The 21,668-nt window shown below is 35.7% G+C and overlaps 1 protein-coding gene across 1 annotated transcript; it reads left to right on the top strand.

Moving 5' to 3' along the window:
• The first annotated feature begins 491 nt into the window (after positions 1 to 491).
• LOC100368512 (beta-alanyl-dopamine/carcinine hydrolase-like) lies at positions 492 to 12,988 on the top strand. The gene is made up of 9 exons (XM_002731325.4): positions 492 to 574; positions 1,333 to 1,460; positions 5,641 to 5,838; positions 6,957 to 7,070; positions 7,737 to 7,959; positions 9,364 to 9,457; positions 11,358 to 11,501; positions 11,956 to 12,143; positions 12,575 to 12,988. Exons 2-9 carry the CDS (start codon positions 1,341 to 1,343, stop codon positions 12,682 to 12,684), a joined length of 1,191 nt encoding a protein of 396 aa, XP_002731371.2. The 5' UTR covers positions 492 to 574; positions 1,333 to 1,340; the 3' UTR covers positions 12,685 to 12,988.
• The last annotated feature ends 8,680 nt before the right edge of the window (positions 12,989 to 21,668 follow it).

Below are 21,668 nucleotides of genomic sequence, written 5' to 3'. Positions count from 1 at the left end.
AATTAACGGTTTGCCCGAACGCACAGCACAGTTGGAGGCGTGGCCTGTTCAGCATTTGTCAACAACCAATCATAAGACTGGTTACAAACCACATCGAGGTCACGACTCGGTTAGCCTTGCTCAACTGGTTCGCGAAGCCCTGTTGGTTGTTAAAAATGGGGGGGGGGGGGGGGGGCTCGGCCCTCTCTAAATCCGCCTATGAGTATGACGCCTCATTTCAAATCTAAGTGAGTGATTATAGAGACGAATATCAAGTAGTATTTTTTCCTATGCAATTTCTTATAAATGCTTTTTTTAAATTTAATTTGATTTTATATTATTTATTAGCTCTTTTGTATGTACCATTGTACGAGTAAAACGTATATCTCGTTTGTGGTGGCATGGATTTTTACCTCCACGGTGGTGGTAGGTCGAGTGCCAATGCACGTAGAGTGGCTGGTTAAAATATTTCTACCGTTGTGGGAGCTAGATAAGGTTAAAGGTTATGGTTGCGCTTTTAAAAATCTCGTGACTACTCACAAGCTCGTTACATCCCGGATACAACTCGTGATAAGATGGGCGTTTTCTGGTCCAGGTATATTTTTATTTGTTAAAATAATTTCCATGTAATTGACTGTTATCGGTGGTGTTGGGTGTTGCTGCATTTTAGAAGCTCCGTTCATAGAATAGGGGGCGTACTCTCAAGCATGCCAACTGTGAGGGGCAGTGTATAACCCCCTTACCAAGTCTCTCCAGTACTTCTCCCCCATTCAAGTGTATATATCCCTCTTCAGGTCACTTACAGTTATTTGGAGCGGGTGAGAGGGAATCTTAAAGCGGGAGGATCGTCATCTGCGCACGCGGGAGAATTGAGTCCCAAGCGACGATAACAACACAAGCTAAAAATGCAAAGGCTCATGGGTAGACGCTTGTTTGTAAACAATGACACGCTATGGCCATTTGGCGCATGCGCAGGTGACGACTCACTCGCTTTAAGGAACTCTTTCCAAAATGTTGTTCATAAAACATTACTGAACTGAACCACTTTACTTTACTGATAATTTGACTAGTTCATAATTAGGGCAGGGACATGATGTTTCATTAGCTCTTTTTGAGCTATTTATCATGTTCCACACCATAATGACAAAGCATTATGTATTTAGCAAGTACTAGTACCCTATTGTATTTACTTTATGATGAAATAAAATATACAATACAATTAAAATATACAATGTTATGGTGTAGTCACTTCTCTAATAAATGCTGTCTATTCTGATTTCTTTATACCAATCACGCAGAAGCTCTGCATAGTTTAACTTCCTAACTACCGGTACAAATCATGTTACTCTGTAGGTGATAGTATGATTGTAAGTATAATGAACATCCTGATTATACTTACTCTGTGTGTCTGGCAAGCATGGTCTCTAAGTATACCACTCATAATTACGAAAGGAACTCACTATGAAGTTGGACATGATGTGGTAAGTCAAGGGAGTATGCGTACATTTTTAACTTTGTCTGTGAAGGCTTTCAGCAGGAGATTTGTTTAATTCTGATGTATACTGTTAGCTCACAATTAGAGGTCCCATTTTAAAATATGTGGATGACTCTTAATACACTGTTCTAGTTGCAACACAGCAAAAATGATAATTCAATGTAATTAAATGAAGTGCAAACATAAAGCTTTATAAAAATAGCTGCAGTTTGTACCAAGTTTGTTGTATTTTGAGTGTCAGAATAAATAATAAACACATGAATGTCACGGAAGCACAGCGATGTCCTTAATAATGGCCTTTTGCATTGGTCTATAATATGGATACCCCCTTGGTAGTCGTACAATATGTAACATTTATAATACGAATAGGAACTATGTTATTGCATTCATTTGGTAAACTACAAGACAATCAAATGATATAGACATTTACCACTTGACTATTGTGCATATAACAAGTACATAATGTCACAGTGTTAGGGGTGTTGTACTTTACAGGGTTATATTGCACCAAGTTGTGTTAGCAAGTACATAATGTCACAGTGTTAGGAGTGTTGTACTTTACAGGGCTATATTGCACCAAGTCGTGTTAGCAAGTACATAATGTCACAGTGTTAGGAGTGTTGTACTTTACAGGGTTATATTGCACCAAGTTGTGTTCGCAAGTACATAATGTCACAGTGTTAGGGGTGTTGTACTTTACAGAGTTATATTGCACCAAGTCGTGTTAACAAGTACATACATGTAATGTCACAGTGTTAGGAGTGTTGTACTTTACAGGGTTATATTGCACCAAGTTGTGTTAACAAGTACATAATGTCACAGTGTTAGGAGTGTTGTACTTTACAGGGTTATATTGCACCAAGTTGTGTTAGCAAGTACATAATGTCACAGTGTTAGGGGTGTTGTACTTTACAGAGTTATATTGCACCAAGTCGTGTTAACAAGTACATAATGTCACAGTGTTAGGAGTATTGTACTTTACAGGGTTATATTGCACCAAGTTGTGTTAGCAAGTACATAATGTCACAGTGTTAGGGGTGTTGTACTTTACAGAGTTATATTGCACCAAGTTGTGTTAGCAAGTACATAATGTCACAGTGTTAGGAGTGTTGTACTTTACAGGGTTATATTGCACCATGTCATGTTAACAAGTACATAATGTCACAGTGTTAGGAGTGTTGTAATCTACACGGTTATATTGCACCATGTCATGTTAACAAGTACATAATGTCACAGTGTTAGGAGTGTTGTACTTTACAGGGTTATATTGCACCAAGTCGTGTTAGCAAGTACATAATGTCACAGTGTTAGGAGTGTTGTACTTTACAGGGTTATATTGCACCAAGTTGTGTTCACAAGTACATAATGTCACAGTGTTAGGGGTGTTGTACTTTACAGAGTTATATTGCACCAAGTCGTGTTAACAAGTACATAATGTCACAGTGTTAGGAGTGTTGTACTTTACAGGGTTATATTGCACCATGTCATGTTAACAAGTACATAATGTCACAGTGTTAGGAGTGTTGTAATCTACACGGTTATATTGCACCATGTCATGTTAACAAGTACATAATGTCACAGTGTTAGGAGTGTTGTACTTTACAGGGTTATATTGCACCAAGTCGTGTTAGCAAGTACATAATGTCACAGTGTTAGGAGTGTTGTACTTTACAGGGTTATATTGCACCAAGTTGTGTTCACAAGTACATAATGTCACAGTGTTAGGGGTGTTGTACTTTACAGAGTTATATTGCACCAAGTCGTGTTAACAAGTACATAATGTCACAGTGTTAGGAGTGTTGTACTTTACAGGGTTATATTGCACCAAGTTGTGTTAACAAGTACATAATGTCACAGTGTTAGGAGTGTTGTACTTTACAGGGTTATATTGCACCAAGTTGTGTTAGCAAGTACATAATGTCACAGTGTTAGGGGTGTTGTACTTTACAGAGTTATATTGCACCAAGTCGTGTTAACAAGTACATAATGTCACAGTGTTAGGAGTGTTGTACTTTACAGGGTTATATTGCACCAAGTCGTGTTAGCAAGTACATAATGTCACAGTGTTAGGAGTGTTGTACTTTACAGCGTTATATTGCACCAAGTCGTGTTAGCAAGTACATAATGTCACAGTGTTAGGGGTGTTGTACTTTACAGGGTTATATTGCACCAAGTCGTGTTAGCAAGTACATAATGTCACAGTGTTAGGGGTGTTGTACTTTACAGGGTTATATTGCACCAAGTCGTGTTAGCAAGTACATAATGTCACAGTGTTAGGAGTGTTGTACTTTACAGGGTTATATTGCACCAAGTTGTGTTAGCAAGTACATAATGTCACAGTGTTAGGAGTGTTGTACTTTACAGGGTTATATTGCACCAAGTCGTGTTAGCAAGTACATAATGTCACAGTGTTAGGAGTGTTGTACTTTACAGGGTTATATTGCACCAAGTTGTGTTAGCAAGTACATAATGTCACAGTGTTAGGGGTGTTGTACTTTACAGAGTTATATTGCACCAAGTCGTGTTAACAAGTACATAATGTCACAGTGTTAGGAGTGTTGTACTTTACAGGGTTATATTGCACCAAGTCGTGTTAACAAGTACATAATGTCACAGTGTTAGGAGTGTTGTACTTTACAGGGTTATATTGCACCAAGTTGTGTTAGCAAGTACATAATGTCACAGTGTTAGGGGTGTTGTACTTTACAGAGTTATATTGCACCAAGTCGTGTTAACAAGTACATAATGTCACAGTGTTAGGAGTGTTGTACTTTACAGGGTTATATTGCACCAAGTTGTGTTAGCAAGTACATAATGTCACAGTGTTAGGGGTGTTGTACTTTACAGAGTTATATTGCACCAAGTTGTGTTAGCAAGTACATAATGTCACAGTGTTAGGAGTGTTGTACTTTACAGGGTTATATTGCACCATGTCATGTTAACAAGTACATAATGTCACAGTGTTAGGGGTGTTGTACTTTACAGGGTTATATTGCACCATGTCATGTTAACAAGTACATAATGTCACAGTGTTAGGAGTGTTGTACTCTACACGGTTATATTGCACCATGTCATGTTAACAAGTACATAATGTCACAGTGTTAGGGGTGTTGTACTTTACAGGGTTATATTGCACCAAGTCGTGTTAGCAAGTACATAATGTCACAGTGTTAGGGGTGTTGTACTTTACAGGGTTATATTGCACCAAGTCGTGTTAGCAAGTACATAATGTCACAGTGTTAGGGGTGTTGTACTTTACAGGGTTATATTGCACCAAGTCGTGTTAGCAAGTACATAATGTCACAGTGTTAGGGGTGTTGTACTTTACAGGGTTATATTGCACCAAGTCGTGTTAGCAAGTACATAATGTCACAGTTAGGAGTGTTGTACTCTACACGGTTATATTGCACCAAGTCGTGTTAACAAGTACATAATGTCACAGTGTTAGGAGTGTTGTACTTTACAGGGTTATATTGCACCAAGTCGTGTTAGCAAGTACATAATGTCACAGTGTTAGGGGTGTTGTACTTTACAGGGTTATATTGCACCAAGTCGTGTTAGCAAGTACATAATGTCACAGTGTTAGGAGTGTTGTACTTTACAGGGTTATATTGCACCAAGTCGTGTTAGCAAGTACATAATGTCACAGTGTTAGGAGTGTTGTACTTTACAGGGTTATATTGCACCAAGTCGTGTTAGCAAGTACATAATGTCACAGTGTTAGGAGTGTTGTACTTTACAGGGTTATATTGCACCAAGTCGTGTTAACAAGTACATAATGTCACAGTGTTAGGAGTGTTGTACTTTACAGGGTTATATTGCACCAAGTCGTGTTAGCAAGTACATAATGTCACAGTGTTAGGGGTGTTGTACTTTACAGGGTTATATTCCACCAAGTCGTGTTAGCAAGTACATAATGTCACAGTGTTAGGGGTGTTATACTTTACAGGGTTATATTGCACCAAGTACTTATTGTCACAGTGTGTTAGGGGTGTTATACTTTACAGGGTTATATTGCACCAAGTCATGTTAGCAAAATATTATATCAGTGCCTGTTTTTTATCTATACTTCATTATAGTCCCTCTGTGGGACTGTGACTTCATACATCAACAATGAAAATATATGGCAGGTTTAATAGAATAATTTTTACAATTTTCCTCTGAAGGGTGCAAGTTTCAAAGACAGAATCCAGAATTTCTGTAATGAGTTTTCCATTCTGAATGATGTGCTGATACCGTACTACCACATGCGAAAAGGACGTAAGGCGTATGATGACTTGTTGAATGTTGCCAATGCAACATTTCCACAGATTGTGGACGAGATACAGGGTCTTGCAGATGGTGCTGAATTACCATTTTACAAGGTGAATAGATTGACTTAAATTAGCAGATTAATACAATATAATTATAAGTGTTTTTTAGCTGTATATATGGAAGGAAAATTGTCTGTCATCATCTAATAATGTTTGGTTTTGACATTACCCTTGATATCTGTTGGTTCACAGTAATACATGTATATTATCATATAGTTGTATGTCTGGAACAGCATTTGTTAAAATACCCACCAGTCAGCAATTTTGAGTCAAATCTAAAAAAAAACAAATGCATCAAAATTTAATATTATGCTCAACATGTCAACATTCAGACACCTTTCAACATGTCAACATTCAGACACCTCTCAACATGTCAACATTCCGACACCTCTCAACATGTCAACATTCCGACACCTCTCAACATGTCAACATTCCGACACCTCAACATGTCAACATTTCGACACCTCTCAACATGTCAACATTTCGACACCTTACAACATGTCAACATTCCGACACCTCAACACGTCAACATTCCGACACCTCTCAACATGTCAACATTCAGACACCTCTCAACATGTCAACATTCAGACACCTCTCAACATGTCAACATTCCCATACCTCAACATGTCAACATTCCCACACGTCTCAACATGTCAACATTCAGACACCTCTCAACATATCAATATTTCCACGTTGATATAGCATTGCAAGAAAAAAAAATGGTTGCTGCAGTACATGAATATGCATTGCTGACGACTGTTTGAATTTATTTCATACATTACTACAGCATTCAACCATTTATAGCTGCCCTTGCCTCTGCTCTGTCATCATGTTCTCTTAATTTCACCACTGAGAACACGATTTCGGTTTGAGCGTTCAGGCAGAAAATCTCGAGCATCTACATTGTATCAGGACCTAGATCGTGTTTTTTTCGGCATGTGTTGACTCGGCCTGACTGTTCACACACACGTCTCGTGCCAACTTGGTCACGTGCCAAAATCTATAACGTGAATGCCACTATAGATTTTACCGTTGGATGTTTATCATTAGATGAAAGTGTGGCATGCATTTGAGGTAGCTCCTAATGATTTCAATAGTGTACACATGGTAGCAAAATACCTGACATGCTCTAATGTTTTAATGTTAGAAGTTTATGGCTTGTTTTCAAGGTGTTTTTGTTGCATATCAAAAGTGAAATTCAGTTGCTGCTAAGAAAACAGTTTGACCCTGAATGCACTGACATTGCACTAAACTATGTTGATCAAAAGACACAAAGACAATGGGTAAGTCAGATCTGTCTAAATTATTATATTTTAGACGAATAAAATACCATTTATTGATTGAAAATAAATCTCATCATACTGAATTACAGTTACTGTTACTGCATTACTGAATATAGGTTTGGAAAACGGTTGATGGAATAAATTGTCCAAAATGATATTAATTTCTTTCATTCAAAATTGTATGCACATGTATAGTGAATGAGCTTTACCTAGAGATTTAAAAACTGCTTGTTTCCATGGGTACAATGTTTTGTTTTGTTTTCTTCCAAAGTGTTATATCACACTGTGATCATTTGGAGACTTTATTCAGCTTAATTAGAATACCTGAACTATGAATGGAATTAACCAACAAACAAACAAACAATCAATGGTTATCTTCACCATTTCCAATAGCATTTGATGTTAACCTTTTCATCACCAGTTCTTTCTTTTCATCACAAATTCACAAAATAGTCATGTTTATAGTCTGCACTTTCTTTCAAAAGATTGGGACAAAAATAGCCAATTTTTAGAGTAAAAACTGAAAATTGGCTCAAATTTTGTCTGTTGGCTTCAAAATTGTTGAAATAATTGAATTAAAAAAGTGCAGACAAATTTGGGCGAGAAAGGCCAAAGATTTTTAAAGATTAACAGTCTGTTTTGTTCAATTGATGTTTAATTGTTTAGACTATCCAAGCTCACAATGAAGACACTGATCCAATTATCGGCAAATACGCATATATAACAGACGCCTACATCATAGATCCAACAGGAAAGTATCCAACGGAGAGGTTCACAGCATATACATATCCAGGTTCAGTTCCAGGAAATGCCTTTGCATTCAATGCAGATGGAATGTTGTTTACCATGAATGCTGTGTTTCCAAAAAAGGTTGAGACTGATAACATAGGTATAATTCTAGTTAATTTTTCTTAAAACAATGCCCCATGTCATAACTGAACCCAGTGTTAGTGAATTTGTCTTAAAACAATGCCCCATGTCATAACTGAACCCAGTGTTAGTGAATTTTTCTTAAAACAATGCCCCATGTCATAACTGAACCCAGTGTTAGTGAATTTTTCTTAAAACAATGCCCCATGTCATAACTGAACCCAGTGTTAGTGAATTTTTCTTAAAACAATGCCCCATGTCATAACTGAACCCAGTGTTAGTGAATTTTTCTTAAAACAATGCCCCATGTAATAACTGAACCCAGTGTTAGTGAATTTTTCTAAAAACAATGCCCATGTCGTAACTGAACCCAGTGTTAGTGAATTTTTCTTAAAACAATGCCCCATGTCATAACTGAACCCAGTGTTAGTGAATTTTTCTAGGCACAAATTTGTTTTTAGTTCCCATTCCGGATGAATTTGTGTTTCATCAGGGGAGTCGTCACCTGCGCATACGCCAGATGGGCATAGCGTATCATTGTTTACAAACAATCATTTACCCATGAGCCTTTGCGTTTTTAGCGTGTGTTGTTATCGTTGCTTGGGACTCAACTTCCTGCATGTGCACAGGTGACAACCCTCGCTTTAACTCACAGAACTTGTATCAAGACCATGTATATTGTGTTACAGATGCAAGTCGTATTTTTTTAAAAAAAACAAATGAAAATGTTTGACAGCTAGCCATTTTATTTTTGTTCATGTCCATGCTAATTCCTTGCAGATATACTGCCTGACTCAGTTGAAAGTTTGCACATAAGTATTCTCTCTGAGATGGCTTGCATGAATTAAGTACAATGATCCTACATACAGGATGCTGGTTGCACAATTCAACCAAATACTAGTATGCTCAGCCAATTTCAGTACATTGCCAGAAATAACTGATTGCATCACCCACACTCTGTATCACTGCTAGTGATGGAATTTGGTGTTAAATACAGAATGGGATTGTCAGTGCTTGTTAAATCTTATGTTCGCTATATACTCGGGATGTAAACTTGACTATACACTGGCCCATGCCTAAATCAGGAAAAACAAAGTGGAAACAGTTTGTGAATCAATCTAATATTCAAGGAGTACTTTCTCATATGAAACTATGATTAGTGATGATAAACATCTGATAAATGTGTTCAATCTCATTTATATACTTTATATAAATTAAAACACTTGGTGGTGCAAACCATATAAATTGTTTTTTTGACAATATATTATCACTCAAGTACAGAATTACGTCAACCATGCTAGTCAGTCTTTGATAAACAATATAATTACCAAACTCCTTTGTTCATACTTTGCGGTATTTCTCATGGAGAATCACAGTATTCATAAATGTGTATTTATAACAACTAATTGTTTTTTAATTACAGCTCGTTATATTGCTAACCGAATGCTACTAGGCTGTAGGTCAGTCAGTGATGTTTTCAGTTTTCTAGATAAGTATGGTTCAGCTTCTGGATTCAGGTAAATCATTTTAGAAAATAAATAAAATAACTTGTTAAAAAGAAGAGGTCTTCTCTGGTAGATACTTCACATGGTATCTTGTTATGTATGTTATCTCATTTTAACTACATTGTACATACACCATTTTTAATTCTTGAAGTCAACAAGTATAATTTTAGAAGAAAACGTCTTTTTAAAGTACATTTAAGTAGGGTGAATGTCACCTAAAATAATTTTATAAGTTGTTTAGCAAGTATTTTTTGTTGACATTTGTACTTTGTCATCATTGTACATTACAGTAATAAACGAAAAGAAAATATCTGTCCACTTTGCTGTTGGTGGTTTTCTTGTGGTTACAATAACTCAAACAGTTTTTATCAAATCTCATTTGTGGTATGGGCCTAGTTTTATTTCGGTGAAATTTCACCCAAAGTTATGTTCTTTTTGTGGTAACAATTTTGGTGTAACTAGCCAGTATCATTTTAAAGATATGAGTTTTGATAAAATTTGGCTAAAATAAAAAATTTGCTGGACGTAAGAAGTAAAAAACCGCTTTATACTGCTGATCATGAAAACCATATGTTAGTAATAAGCTCTTCAAGATCTGTCAATTAGATAAGTGTTATTTTCATTATGTCATATAAATCATTTTTGCCTCAGAAAAATCAACAAATATTTTTTCCAACCAAAAATGCTAGCTACTTTGCATCTTGTGCTTAGATATATTTACCGGATTCTGCCGTAAATTCGCCCAGGGCCGTTAAACGGCAGTTCGGGTTTTTAAAAAAATAAATTGGGACCAAGAAACCGCCCAGGGCGATTTTTCGGCAGTTTTTTAAGGTGTTATTTTAATCTTTTCTGATGCCTAAAAGTTTCGTCGTAGTCATTGACGCCTATTCAAGAGTATTGATGTTTATTGTGACTCCTACAGACTAGCGTGAATGGGTTAGCTTCGTTTCGACAATGAGCTGTTATCGCTGTAAACAATGTTAAATTAAGCGATCATTTGCTACAATTTGCAATGCAGTAGGGTTCGTTTGCATTTGAAACTTCTTTTAGAATATACTTTCGTTACTTATAAAATTAAACCAAATAATTGTATTTGGCGCACAAGGTTCATTAATGTGATTTTTTTTAGAAAGATGCGCGATCTACTTTTTTATCCAGCAAGAAAAAAATGTATAAAATTTTAGATTAGCTTCTGCAATAGCTTCTTTCGTTTTGGGTGGTCCAACTGCCGGCATTGAAAATCGGCGTAGGTGGATTTTTCAATGAAAATATAAGCCCTCCTAAAAATATTTGAACCCCAAATAAGGGCCCACCAGCCGTGAAACCGCCCAGGGCGATTTTCCGGATGGGCGAATTTACGGTAGAATCCGGTATATACAATTCATGTTATATTATTCTATAAGGGACTTTGAGATTAATACAGTATATGTAGTAATAATTGAGAAACATGAAATGGTTATGTATTTTATATTCTTGTTCACTTTTAGTCATTTCCTACCAAAACTTTAGCCAGTATTTTTCAAGTAGAATCTAGTAAAGATATATTACTTTAATTGATTTTCTGCTGTGCAAAGAAAAGATCTTACCATGCAACAACTGCATCATTAGTTTGTATCTGTCCTGGATTATGATCCTTACTTACAATAACTAGATTCTCAGTAAACAAGGTTGTAATAGTTGTGCTATGTCTATTGATTTGCCTCATTGTATTTAAGAAGACTAAAAACAATTGTTATAGTTTACTTGTTGGTTTTATGATGGGTAATATTTAGGTTTAGTAATATATTTATTATTGTCTGGTTTTGTCCCATATGCACTGTGAGGTGAGGAAAATGTGAATGAGTTACAAATGATCAATATCTATCCATAAATACTGTGTCACATAGTTTTTAATATGTGTTTGTCTTTTCAGTTTGAACTTTGTAGATGCCACTACACCGCTTGCTGATCAGATGTTGTATAACGTTGAAGTTGGACCTGGAATGAAGCAGTACAGCAATGCTACAGTTCCATTGGCCAACAATAAAGCCGATGGACATTGCTATCATTTCAATATGTAATTATTAATTTTAGTTCTGTGCATACGATGTGTGCTGTCTGTCTGTTTGTCCATACATCATCTTTTAAATCAAAATTGTTGCACATGTACTATGACGCGAAAGTTATTGGGACATGCATATTAATTAGATGGTTTGCATATTGGCATACGGTACTTCACTTGTCTACTGAATGGAAGTATGTACACTTTATTATACCCTAGTACATTATTTGTTACAAGTATGTTCACTTTGTTGTACCTCAGTATATTGTACGTTACAATTCATTATATCCCAGTACATTATATATTACATGCTTAGGCAATACATTATACCTCAGTACATTATCTGTTACAAGTATGTACACTTCATTATATTCCAGTACATTATCTGTTACACATATAGACACATTATACCCCAGTGTCTGTTTCAAGTATGAACAATTCAATATACCTAGTACATTGTCTATTACAGGTACAAACACTTCAATATATCCCAGTTTAATGATACAAGTACACAGCACAGAAGTGCTAGAGCAGCTAAGTTAGCAGTGCCTGCTGACTTAACAGGGATATATAATATTCTTGGTGACACTGCAGACCCAGACTACCCTATTTTCAGGAATGGTAAAAAAAAAGATGGTGCAGCCACTGTAAGTACAGGTGAGTAAATAAAGTCTAAAAAGCTGTATCTAAGTAACCAGCGTAAATTCTGTACAATTAATACTGGCGGCTGGCATTCACAAAATAATCAATCAAGTAAAGAGTCACAGTTGTATCTAGCACATGGGGCTACCATATGAAAATATAAACAGAAATCACCCTAAGCTAGGCTAAACATTTTTGGAGCAGTTGTATGTGAAAAAAAAAAAAACAGATTTTAACATGAAAGAAGATTATAGCCGCTCAAATATTAACTGGTAGCTTTTTTCTATTTTTTATTTTTTCTAAGGTTATACATGAAAGCTTTGTTGACATCCAATTTTTAAATGATATACAAATACTTTTAACAGGAGAGAGCTGATATTGTGAGTGTATTGATAGGGATGCAGTTAAGATTGACCATTTCTTTTTTTTGCTTTTCTCACACACAGCTATCTTTGATCTGGTCAATGGGACATTATCTATTTACCTTGACAACCCTAAGATGAGTCAAGGGCCAGTTATAGTGCTTCAACTGCCAAAGAAAAAAATCTGGAATTAATTAATTAAGGATACACTGTTAGCAGAATTTGTTAAAAGTTTGTCAGGTGTATACAGGTGTCTTGAATCTATTATATTTACAAATTCTTTTAATTTTAAATGTTATGATACATTCATGAATACATACATTCATTTTTATAATATGATTTCAATCCATTTAAATGTTGTACTACTGGATCATAAAAACAAGTAAATAATGTCTTATATATGTACAGCTATTTTCTTTTAAATCTTTGTATGTTCAATGGGTATTTTAAGGAATTTTATTGGAATTTCTTAAATAAAAGCCTATTGTTTTAAAATCACTGGTCGCATTTTTTTATGACTCCTGTGTATGTGTAAAGCATATGATGGTAGTCTTGTCAGTTATCCTGTCTGTGTGTATGTCTGTTTCACTGATATATCAATGATATAACTTAAAAAGATTTAACAAAACTTGGTATGTAGATAGTATGGGACAATGCACAGATCAAGATGAGTTTTGAGTTGACACTTTTGCATAAATTAGACAACTAAGGCAACAGACTCAATGAAACTTGGTAGTTTGTATCCATTCATTCATGTTTTATTTAATCTAATTGTCAATGGAAAAAGAGAAATATGGAATACTTAAAATTAAATGAAAATTTAAGATTAGTCTAACTGACAATGTACTGGGTATATTGAATTGTCTGTCGCAGACAGTGTACAAAGATGTATTCAAGATTGCACATGTAGGGATCAACAATGCCTTGTAGTAAATATTGAATTCATCATAATACTATCAGTAACATAACATAATTATTACATTCTTGTCCATGTTCTTGTCCTTTGCAATTAGATTAAATAATACATGAATGAATTGATACAAACTACCAACTTTCATTGAATATGTTGCCTTAGTTGCCTAATTTATGCAATTGATAGGCAAACATTTCAACCCAAAACTAATCTCGATATTTTCTTATTTTCTTATTTCTATATGTCTTATAGTATCTTACAATTTAGTAATTCCACTGTGATGTGACGTGTGTGTGCATATTAGCTTACTAATTATTCACTGATTAGTCCCCGTTCGGACGCAGTCCGAAAACGGGGACTTATGTTTTGCCCTGTGTGCGTCCGTCCGTCCGTCCGTCCGTGCGTCCGTGATCACCTGTATCTCGAACATGCATGGACCGATTAAGTTCAAACTTCACTCATACATCACACATTATATGGGACATATGCACATGCATTTTTTTCATGATCCGATTAACGATAGCCGAATAGCGGCCATTTTAAGGCCGAAAATGCATCAAAATCGCACATTTTCACCATTCCGGACCCGGATCTCAGTTATGCATGGACGGATTTCGTTCAAATTTGGTACATACATTAAACATAATAGGACCTTGATGCACGTCATTTTTTTTGTGGATCGGGTTCAAAATGGCCGACTGGCGGCCATTTTGTTTTAAAGAATTCAGTTCTGGATCCGTATCTGAGACATGCTTGGATTGATCGAGTTCAAACTTCACACACACAAGGTACATCATGTCACAAATATGTATGTGCATTTGTTTCATGATCTCATTAACGATAGCCAAATGGCGGCCGCTTTAAGGCCGAAAATGCATTGAAATCGCACATTTTCACCATTCCGGACCCGGATCTCAGTTATGCATGGACGGATTTCATTAAAATTTGGTACATACATTAAACATAATAGGACCTTGATGCACGTCATTTTTTTTTTCGGATCAAGTTCGAAATAGCCGACTGGCGGCCATTTTGTTTTAAAGAATTCAGTTCTGGATCCGTATCCGAGACATGTCTGGATTGATCAAGTTCAAACTTCACACACACAAGGTACATCATGTCACAAATATGTATGTGCATTTGTTTCATGATCTCATTAACGATAGCCGAATAGCGGCCATTTTAAGGCCGAAAATGCATCAAAATTGCACATTTTCACCATTCCGGACCCGGATCTCAGTTATGCATGGACGGATTTTGTTCAAATTTGGTACATACATTAAACATAATAGGACCTTGATGCACGTCATTTTTTTTTTTGGATCGGGTTCGAAATGGCTGACTGGTGGCCATTTTGTTTTAAAGAATTCAGTTCTGGATCCGTATCTGAGACATGCTTGGATTGATAGAGTTCAAACTTCACACACACAAGGTACATCATGTCACAAATATGTATGTGCATTTGTTTCATGATCTCATTAACGATAGCCAAATGGCGGCCGCTTTAAGGCCGAAAATGCATTGAAATCGCACATTTTCACCATTCCGGACCCGGATCTCAGTTATGCATGGACGGATTTCATTCAAATTTGATACATACATTAAACATAATAGGACCTTGATGCACGTCATTTTTTTTTCGGATCAAGTTCGAAATAGCCGACTGGCGGCCATTTTGTTTTAAAGAATTCAGTTCTGGATCCGTATCCGAGACATGTCTGGATTGATCAAGTTCAAACTTCACACACACAAGGTACATCATGTCACAAATATGTATGTGCATTTGTTTCATGATCTCATTAACGATAGCCAAATGGGGGCCGCTTTAAGGCCGAAAATGCATTGAAATCGCACATTTTCACCATTCCGGACCCGTATCTCAGTTATGCATGGATGGATTTTGTTCAAATTTGGACCATTAAACATAATAGGACCTTGATGCACGTCTTTTTTTTTTTTCGGATCAAGTTCGAAATGGCCGACTGGCGGCCATTTTGTTAAAGAATTCAGTTCTGGATCCGTATCCAAGACATGTCTGGATTGATCAAGTTCAAACTTCACACACACATGGTACATCATGTCACAAATAGATATGTGCATTTGTTTCATGATCTGCTTAACAATAGCGGAATGATGGCCATTTTAAGGCCGAAAATGCATCAAAATCACATATTTTCACAATTCCAGAACCGGATCTCAGTCATGCATGGATGGATTTTGTTCAGATTTAGCACAATGTGTTGTACATATGCAGGTGCATTTCGGTCATGATCTGCTTTGAATGTATATGTCACTCAAATATGAACGGAACGGGGACGTGTCATTGACAATGACTTGTTTCTATATGTCTTATAGTATCTTACAATTTAGTAATTCCAATGTGATGTGACGTGTGTGCATATTAGCTTACTAATTATTCTCTTATTTCTATATGTCTTATAGTATCTTAGAATTTAGTAATTCCAATCTGATGTGACGTGTGTGTGCATATTAGCTTACTAATTATTCTCTGATTTCTATATGTCTTATAGTATCTTACAATTTAGTAATTCCAATCTGATGTGACATGTGTGTGCATATTAGCTTACTAATTATTCTCTGATTTCTATATGTCTTATAGTATCTTACAATTTAGTAATTCCAATCTGATGTGACATGTGTGCATATTAGCTTACTAATTATTCTCTGATTTCTATATGTCTTATAGTATCTTAAAATTTAGTAATTCCAATCTGATGTGACATGTGTGTGTGCATATTAGCTTACTAATTATTCTCTGATTTCTATATGTCTTATAGTATCTTACAATTTAGTAATTCCAATCTGATGTGACATGTGTGTGCATATTAGCTTACTAATTATTCTCTGATTTCTATATGTCTTATAGTATCTTACAATTTAGTAATTCCAATCTGATGTGACATGTGTGCATATTAGCTTACTAATTATTCTCTGATTTCTATATGTCTTATAGTATCTTAAAATTTAGTAATTCCAATCTGATGTGACATGTGTGTGTGCATATTAGCTTACTAATTATTCTCTGATTTCTATATGTCTTATAGTATCTTAAAATTTAGTAATTCCAATCTGATGTGACATGTGTGTGTGCATATTAGCTTACTAATTATTCTCTGATTTCTATATGTCTTATAGTATCTTAAAATTTAGTAATTCCAATCTGATGTGACATGTGTGTGCATATTAGCTTACTAATTATTCTCTGATTTCTACTTGTGATTTGGTACTTGTGATAACCCCCAATAATGATTTAGACAATTTGGATGGGAGAACCAAAACGGTGGTCGGTAGTTTAAATACAAGGCAGCTCCTTGGTGGAATCACGCCTGTTATTTTTAATGAGTGTCCCTTTATTGTGAAAGAAATGTGTAAGATTTGATTCTGTTAATTTTCCCAAAGAGTGGGCACATGGGGTAATAACTCAAATCTATAAAAAAAAAAAAAAGGAGATATAGACAAAGTGTGCAATTATCGAGGCATTCCCTTTCTTCCCGTAATTTTTAGCATTTTGTAATTGTAATATTTTTGACACTAGACTTTATGTTCAATTATTATAATAATAGCAAGCAGGATTCAGTAAGTCGTGTTCTACTTCTGACAACATATTTATTCTCAACACGATTAGTTCTAAGTATTATAGTATTTATTTGGTGAATCTCTGGTTAATAGAACTATTTTTTCTCGGGATAGAATTGAAATTCTGAAAATTATTCCTTTTTTATATGCCAAGCATGGGACCTCACACTTGTAAGCTCTTTCAAAATTAACCTCTGTTAAATCTGCTGCATGAATATTGTAGCAAATGAAACCTAAATACCATCTTCGTTTTCAGAAGGGATAGGTTAAAGCACTAAGAGAATTAGACATGTAATAATCAATTTATACCAGTAACTCCATTACAAAATTACTTAGGATGTTCTTGACATTGAATCCACATGCTAATAAGGTTCTATTTAACCTGAAAAGAAGTATAAATGTTGTACCCTTCACTGTCCATGTCCTTTAAACTCTTAGAATTTCGTCTTATTTTACTTTGTTTCTAAGATATTTCATGAATCTAATCATATTGAGGCAGTACACATTAAAATGCTACCTTTCTCTACCCTAAATCTCTGTAGTAATGCTACAATTGTTTCGCTGTAATTTGATATATATTTTGGGTAAATAAATAATGGGTGAAAATTTTGGATATGAAAACTGAAAGATTAGCATACAAATTCTACGTATTTCAACGCAATATGGTAGCCATGCAAACGTACAGTTCGGGCCAGAAATGTCAAACAATTGCTACAAAGTCATGGTTTAGGGACATTTGGGTTCAACAAGACGTTGACACTAAATCTGAAAATAAAACTGTTCATTTTAATATTTATCAAAAGTGGTATTGCCATTGATATACAAACTTAGTCGGGGATACGGTTCGGGCAACTTGAAACGTATGCCTCGTTCACAAAAGGACCTGCATTGGAGGACTACTTGCAAGTAAAATTTAGAATCTCGGCAAATAATTGTAATATACAGACCGGCCCTAGGAATAACATACCCATACCAAATTGAAAATGTATGTGAAATATGAACTTGTTCATTTCCGACTGGTATGTTCTATTTATAGTGACTTGTGATGCATAGATATTGATGCATTTTTTTTTTTGTATTTAAAACATTTTTATTGAGTCAATTTACATAGTTACATGTATGTGTACTAAAATTTTAAGTTCAGAGAACATGGCAGTTGAATTGTAACATACTCCCTGGTACAACACTTACAATAAAATTTGACTCTTTTCTCATAAAAAACCAACAAAAAACAAAACAAAGGAATCTGCCCCCCCCCCCCGGCCAAAAACTTGCCTGTAAAAGGTGGGCCACAAAAACTCCCAAATTTCCCCATATCGGATGCATCCACATCTGAATAAAGCCAATGGATTGCATCATGAAAAAACACCCGCCCCGCGAGCTCCCAAACAACTTTAATTGAAACAAACGCTTTTCTAAAAAAAAAAAAAAAAAAAAAAAAAAAAAAAAAAAAAAAAACACTCAAAGCGCATAACTCTACAAGTTCAGGTTAACATATATCAAAAATAACATTACTGTTCAAAAGTTCAAAACTCACCATTCACCAACCATATTTCCGTTCAACAGTTCAAAATAACAGTACAGAAACAACAGTTCGTTCGAAAGTTTCCTACTGCCCCGTACACCACGACAAACGAAAATAGCCTACTGCGTTCATTAAATCATCCAAATCTGGGACACTGCCTGTCAGCCGAATTATCTTCAGTCCTTAAATAATTTCCCATCAATGAAAAGTCTACCGTTGGCAAAACGTGGACGTTTACCTTGTTCAAACGCTTTCTGCATGACTGGACGCAGCTCACATTTCCTTTTGTAATCAGCTTGCGTATAATCTTCAGTTGCAAATATTTCACCTTGCTTTAATAAACTTTTGGCTTTTCGTAGAACAGCGATGCGGTCCGGTCTCCTCATGAATTTGACGATTATATGAGGTGCAGGCCTCGCACCGCTCCGGCGACCATTTATCCCAACTCGATGTGCATTTTCGATCATGGCGGCTGCGCTCTCGAACCCCAACTTCTCCTTTAATAAATCCGCAATTATTTCCATGCAGTTCTCGCCCTGCTGTATCTGGAATCCACCAAACCTAAGGTTGAAAGCTCTTGAGTATCTAGCAAGCCAAAGCGCCTCTTCCTCATTTTCCCTGGTTTTGGCTTCCAACTCCTTGATCTTTCTATCGAAATATATTGATGCATTTTACGTTAACCTATCCCTGGTTCATAAATCCCGTAATATATGTAAACTGAGAAATCTTGGCAGATATCTTAAAGGCACATTTTTAAAAGAGAGGAACACATTATTAATTTACAATTGATGATTGATCGAACGAACTTGTATAAATATCTCTAGTACTAACTTCTGTATCTTTCTTTCGATATAGCTGTCGCCTCAGTCGTGTTATCATGGTCGACGAACGAAGGTTGATTATAATTTAAGCAAATGCAAGAAACGCATACCAAAAGACACCTTAGTTCATCGACCGTAATAACATGATAGGGTAACCACTAGAAAAATCTAGAAGCGTACGTACTGGATGCAACTCCGCAATGAATATTGAAATTCATTGTTATTAGTAATGGAACCTTATATGTGATGCCGAATTTATAATTACTGTCATCGCAAGAATATTATATTGCTATACATTGAACAGTATTGCTTACCAACTAATCAAGCTAAAACAAAACACTTGTTACCCTATATTCTCCATATTTAAGATTGTTTAATAGAAATGTATCAGAAGTCACACGTCGCTGATGAAAGTGTGATGAAACCCGTGCGTGAAAGCCGTGGGTGAAACATTGCAAATTTCCTTTACTTTTCACTAACTTCTATACATTCAATTTTGTGTATACATGTATATTGTTATGAACACTAGCTTCGTGTTCGGGGATCGGGAACTTCGTCTCGCTTGGCTGGTAACATTTACCAGCTTTATTCACCCAAACAGTCAGGGGAGGTAACCCCTCGCTGTACAGTTCTCTCCTGCTTCTCCCTCTTACAAAGGTTACACACTCTAAGGCGTGGCAGAGTAAATATGCGATCGCTGCAGTCGTTGGCACGATCACTTGATTACCAGGGATGTGTCTCACGGTTAAAGCCTTGCAAAGTTGACACTACTGAAATGTGTGTATATAATCTCTACTCAAAAGATGCCAATTGTTGATTCTAAACAAAAGTATAACGGCGAGTGATTGGAAAGTGCGAAAGTGAAGTCGCTATCATAACAATATGAACAGAAACATTTGATTACGTTCTTGGGAGTCTTCGTGACCTGAAATGAGTTCGATGACATTTTGCTGTTTAGTTGCTTGTTGTACGATACCCGGATTTTGAACTCTCACTGTACGATACCCTTTAAGGTAGAAGCCAACTCATATTAATAAATGGAAATACCCATAATTTCATTTTTCAATAAATTGTACTCCAGGGCAATATATGGATATTGACTTTTAAAAAGTTGGTGGTCACCAACCTAATTTTCGAGAATTGATGGTTGTATTTTAGTGGATAATGGCCATCTTGTCAGTATTACTAGTATAACGCTTTTACCATAGATTCCTATGACAGAGATATTTATCTCAAATTGTAGCCTAGTGACATAGGCCGGAACATTTTTAATATTGTGATTGATGGGGTACTGTTTGTTGTCCAGAATTATTTCAAAAATCTGGGTTTTTAAAAGTGTCGAAAAATGCAATAATTGTGTTCTATTGAATTGTTTTTAAAAAGCCACTGTAACACACAGGGATAGGTCCATGGGTGCCATTCATGACTAATTTTCTACAAATTTATGAGTAGGCTTCTACCTTAAGGTAGAAGCCTACTCACAATTTTTGACAAAATTGGTCATAAATCGCATGACAATGTTCATTAGTTTATTATGTACAACCATGAAGCTAATGTCCCATGGTACAATGAAATAGCTTAGCATTATTTTGTGTGTTACAGCTAAGTTTTTTGAGAAACGTGTCCTAATATTTCTTGAAAATCGCTATTTTTAGAACAATTCCATAGAACACAATGTTAAAGAAAAATTGCATTTTTGACACTTTTTAAAACCCAGATTTTTAAAAAAATTCAGAACAACAAAAAGTACTCAATCATTAACAATATATGATTTTTTCAGCCTATGTCACCAGGCTAGATTTTGAGATATTGCATAATATCTCTGCCAAAGGAACCTATGGTAAAAGCATTATGATTGTGCCAAAATGGCGACTTTCCACTTAAATAAAACTATCAATATCTCGAAAATAAGGCTGGTGACTCCCAACTTTTTTTAAGTCAATATCCCTATATTGTCTTGGAGTACAGTTTGTTGCAAAATGAATAAATTCTGTGTTTTTTTAATTTATGAGTAGGCTTCTACCTTAATATGCTGGTTCCCGGTGTCCCTCGCGAACTCTTATGGCGGGAACCAGCAAGCCAACAAACGTCTTTTAACTGTAATCACGTCCTCTTGTGGCGTACCCACTACCTTCTTTCGTTTTCTTCGGACAATTGCGAAATTGTTTCCTGAACAGATTATACTTTATTGAGCTTTTATATACGGGTCTATCGTGGTGGTCGTCATGGTCGAAATTCTGCAATATTTAATACAAATAACAATTTAATTTGAACATGGAAAATAGAAAAATTGAAGTGCGCCCGCCTACGACTGGTTAATCT

Source organism: Saccoglossus kowalevskii, chromosome 6 (genome assembly GCF_978046115.1).
Source record: "Saccoglossus kowalevskii chromosome 6, keSacKowa6.1, whole genome shotgun sequence".
Classification (NCBI taxonomy): domain Eukaryota; kingdom Metazoa; phylum Hemichordata; class Enteropneusta; family Harrimaniidae; genus Saccoglossus; species Saccoglossus kowalevskii.
This window is presented reverse-complemented; position numbering and strand designations above follow the sequence as displayed.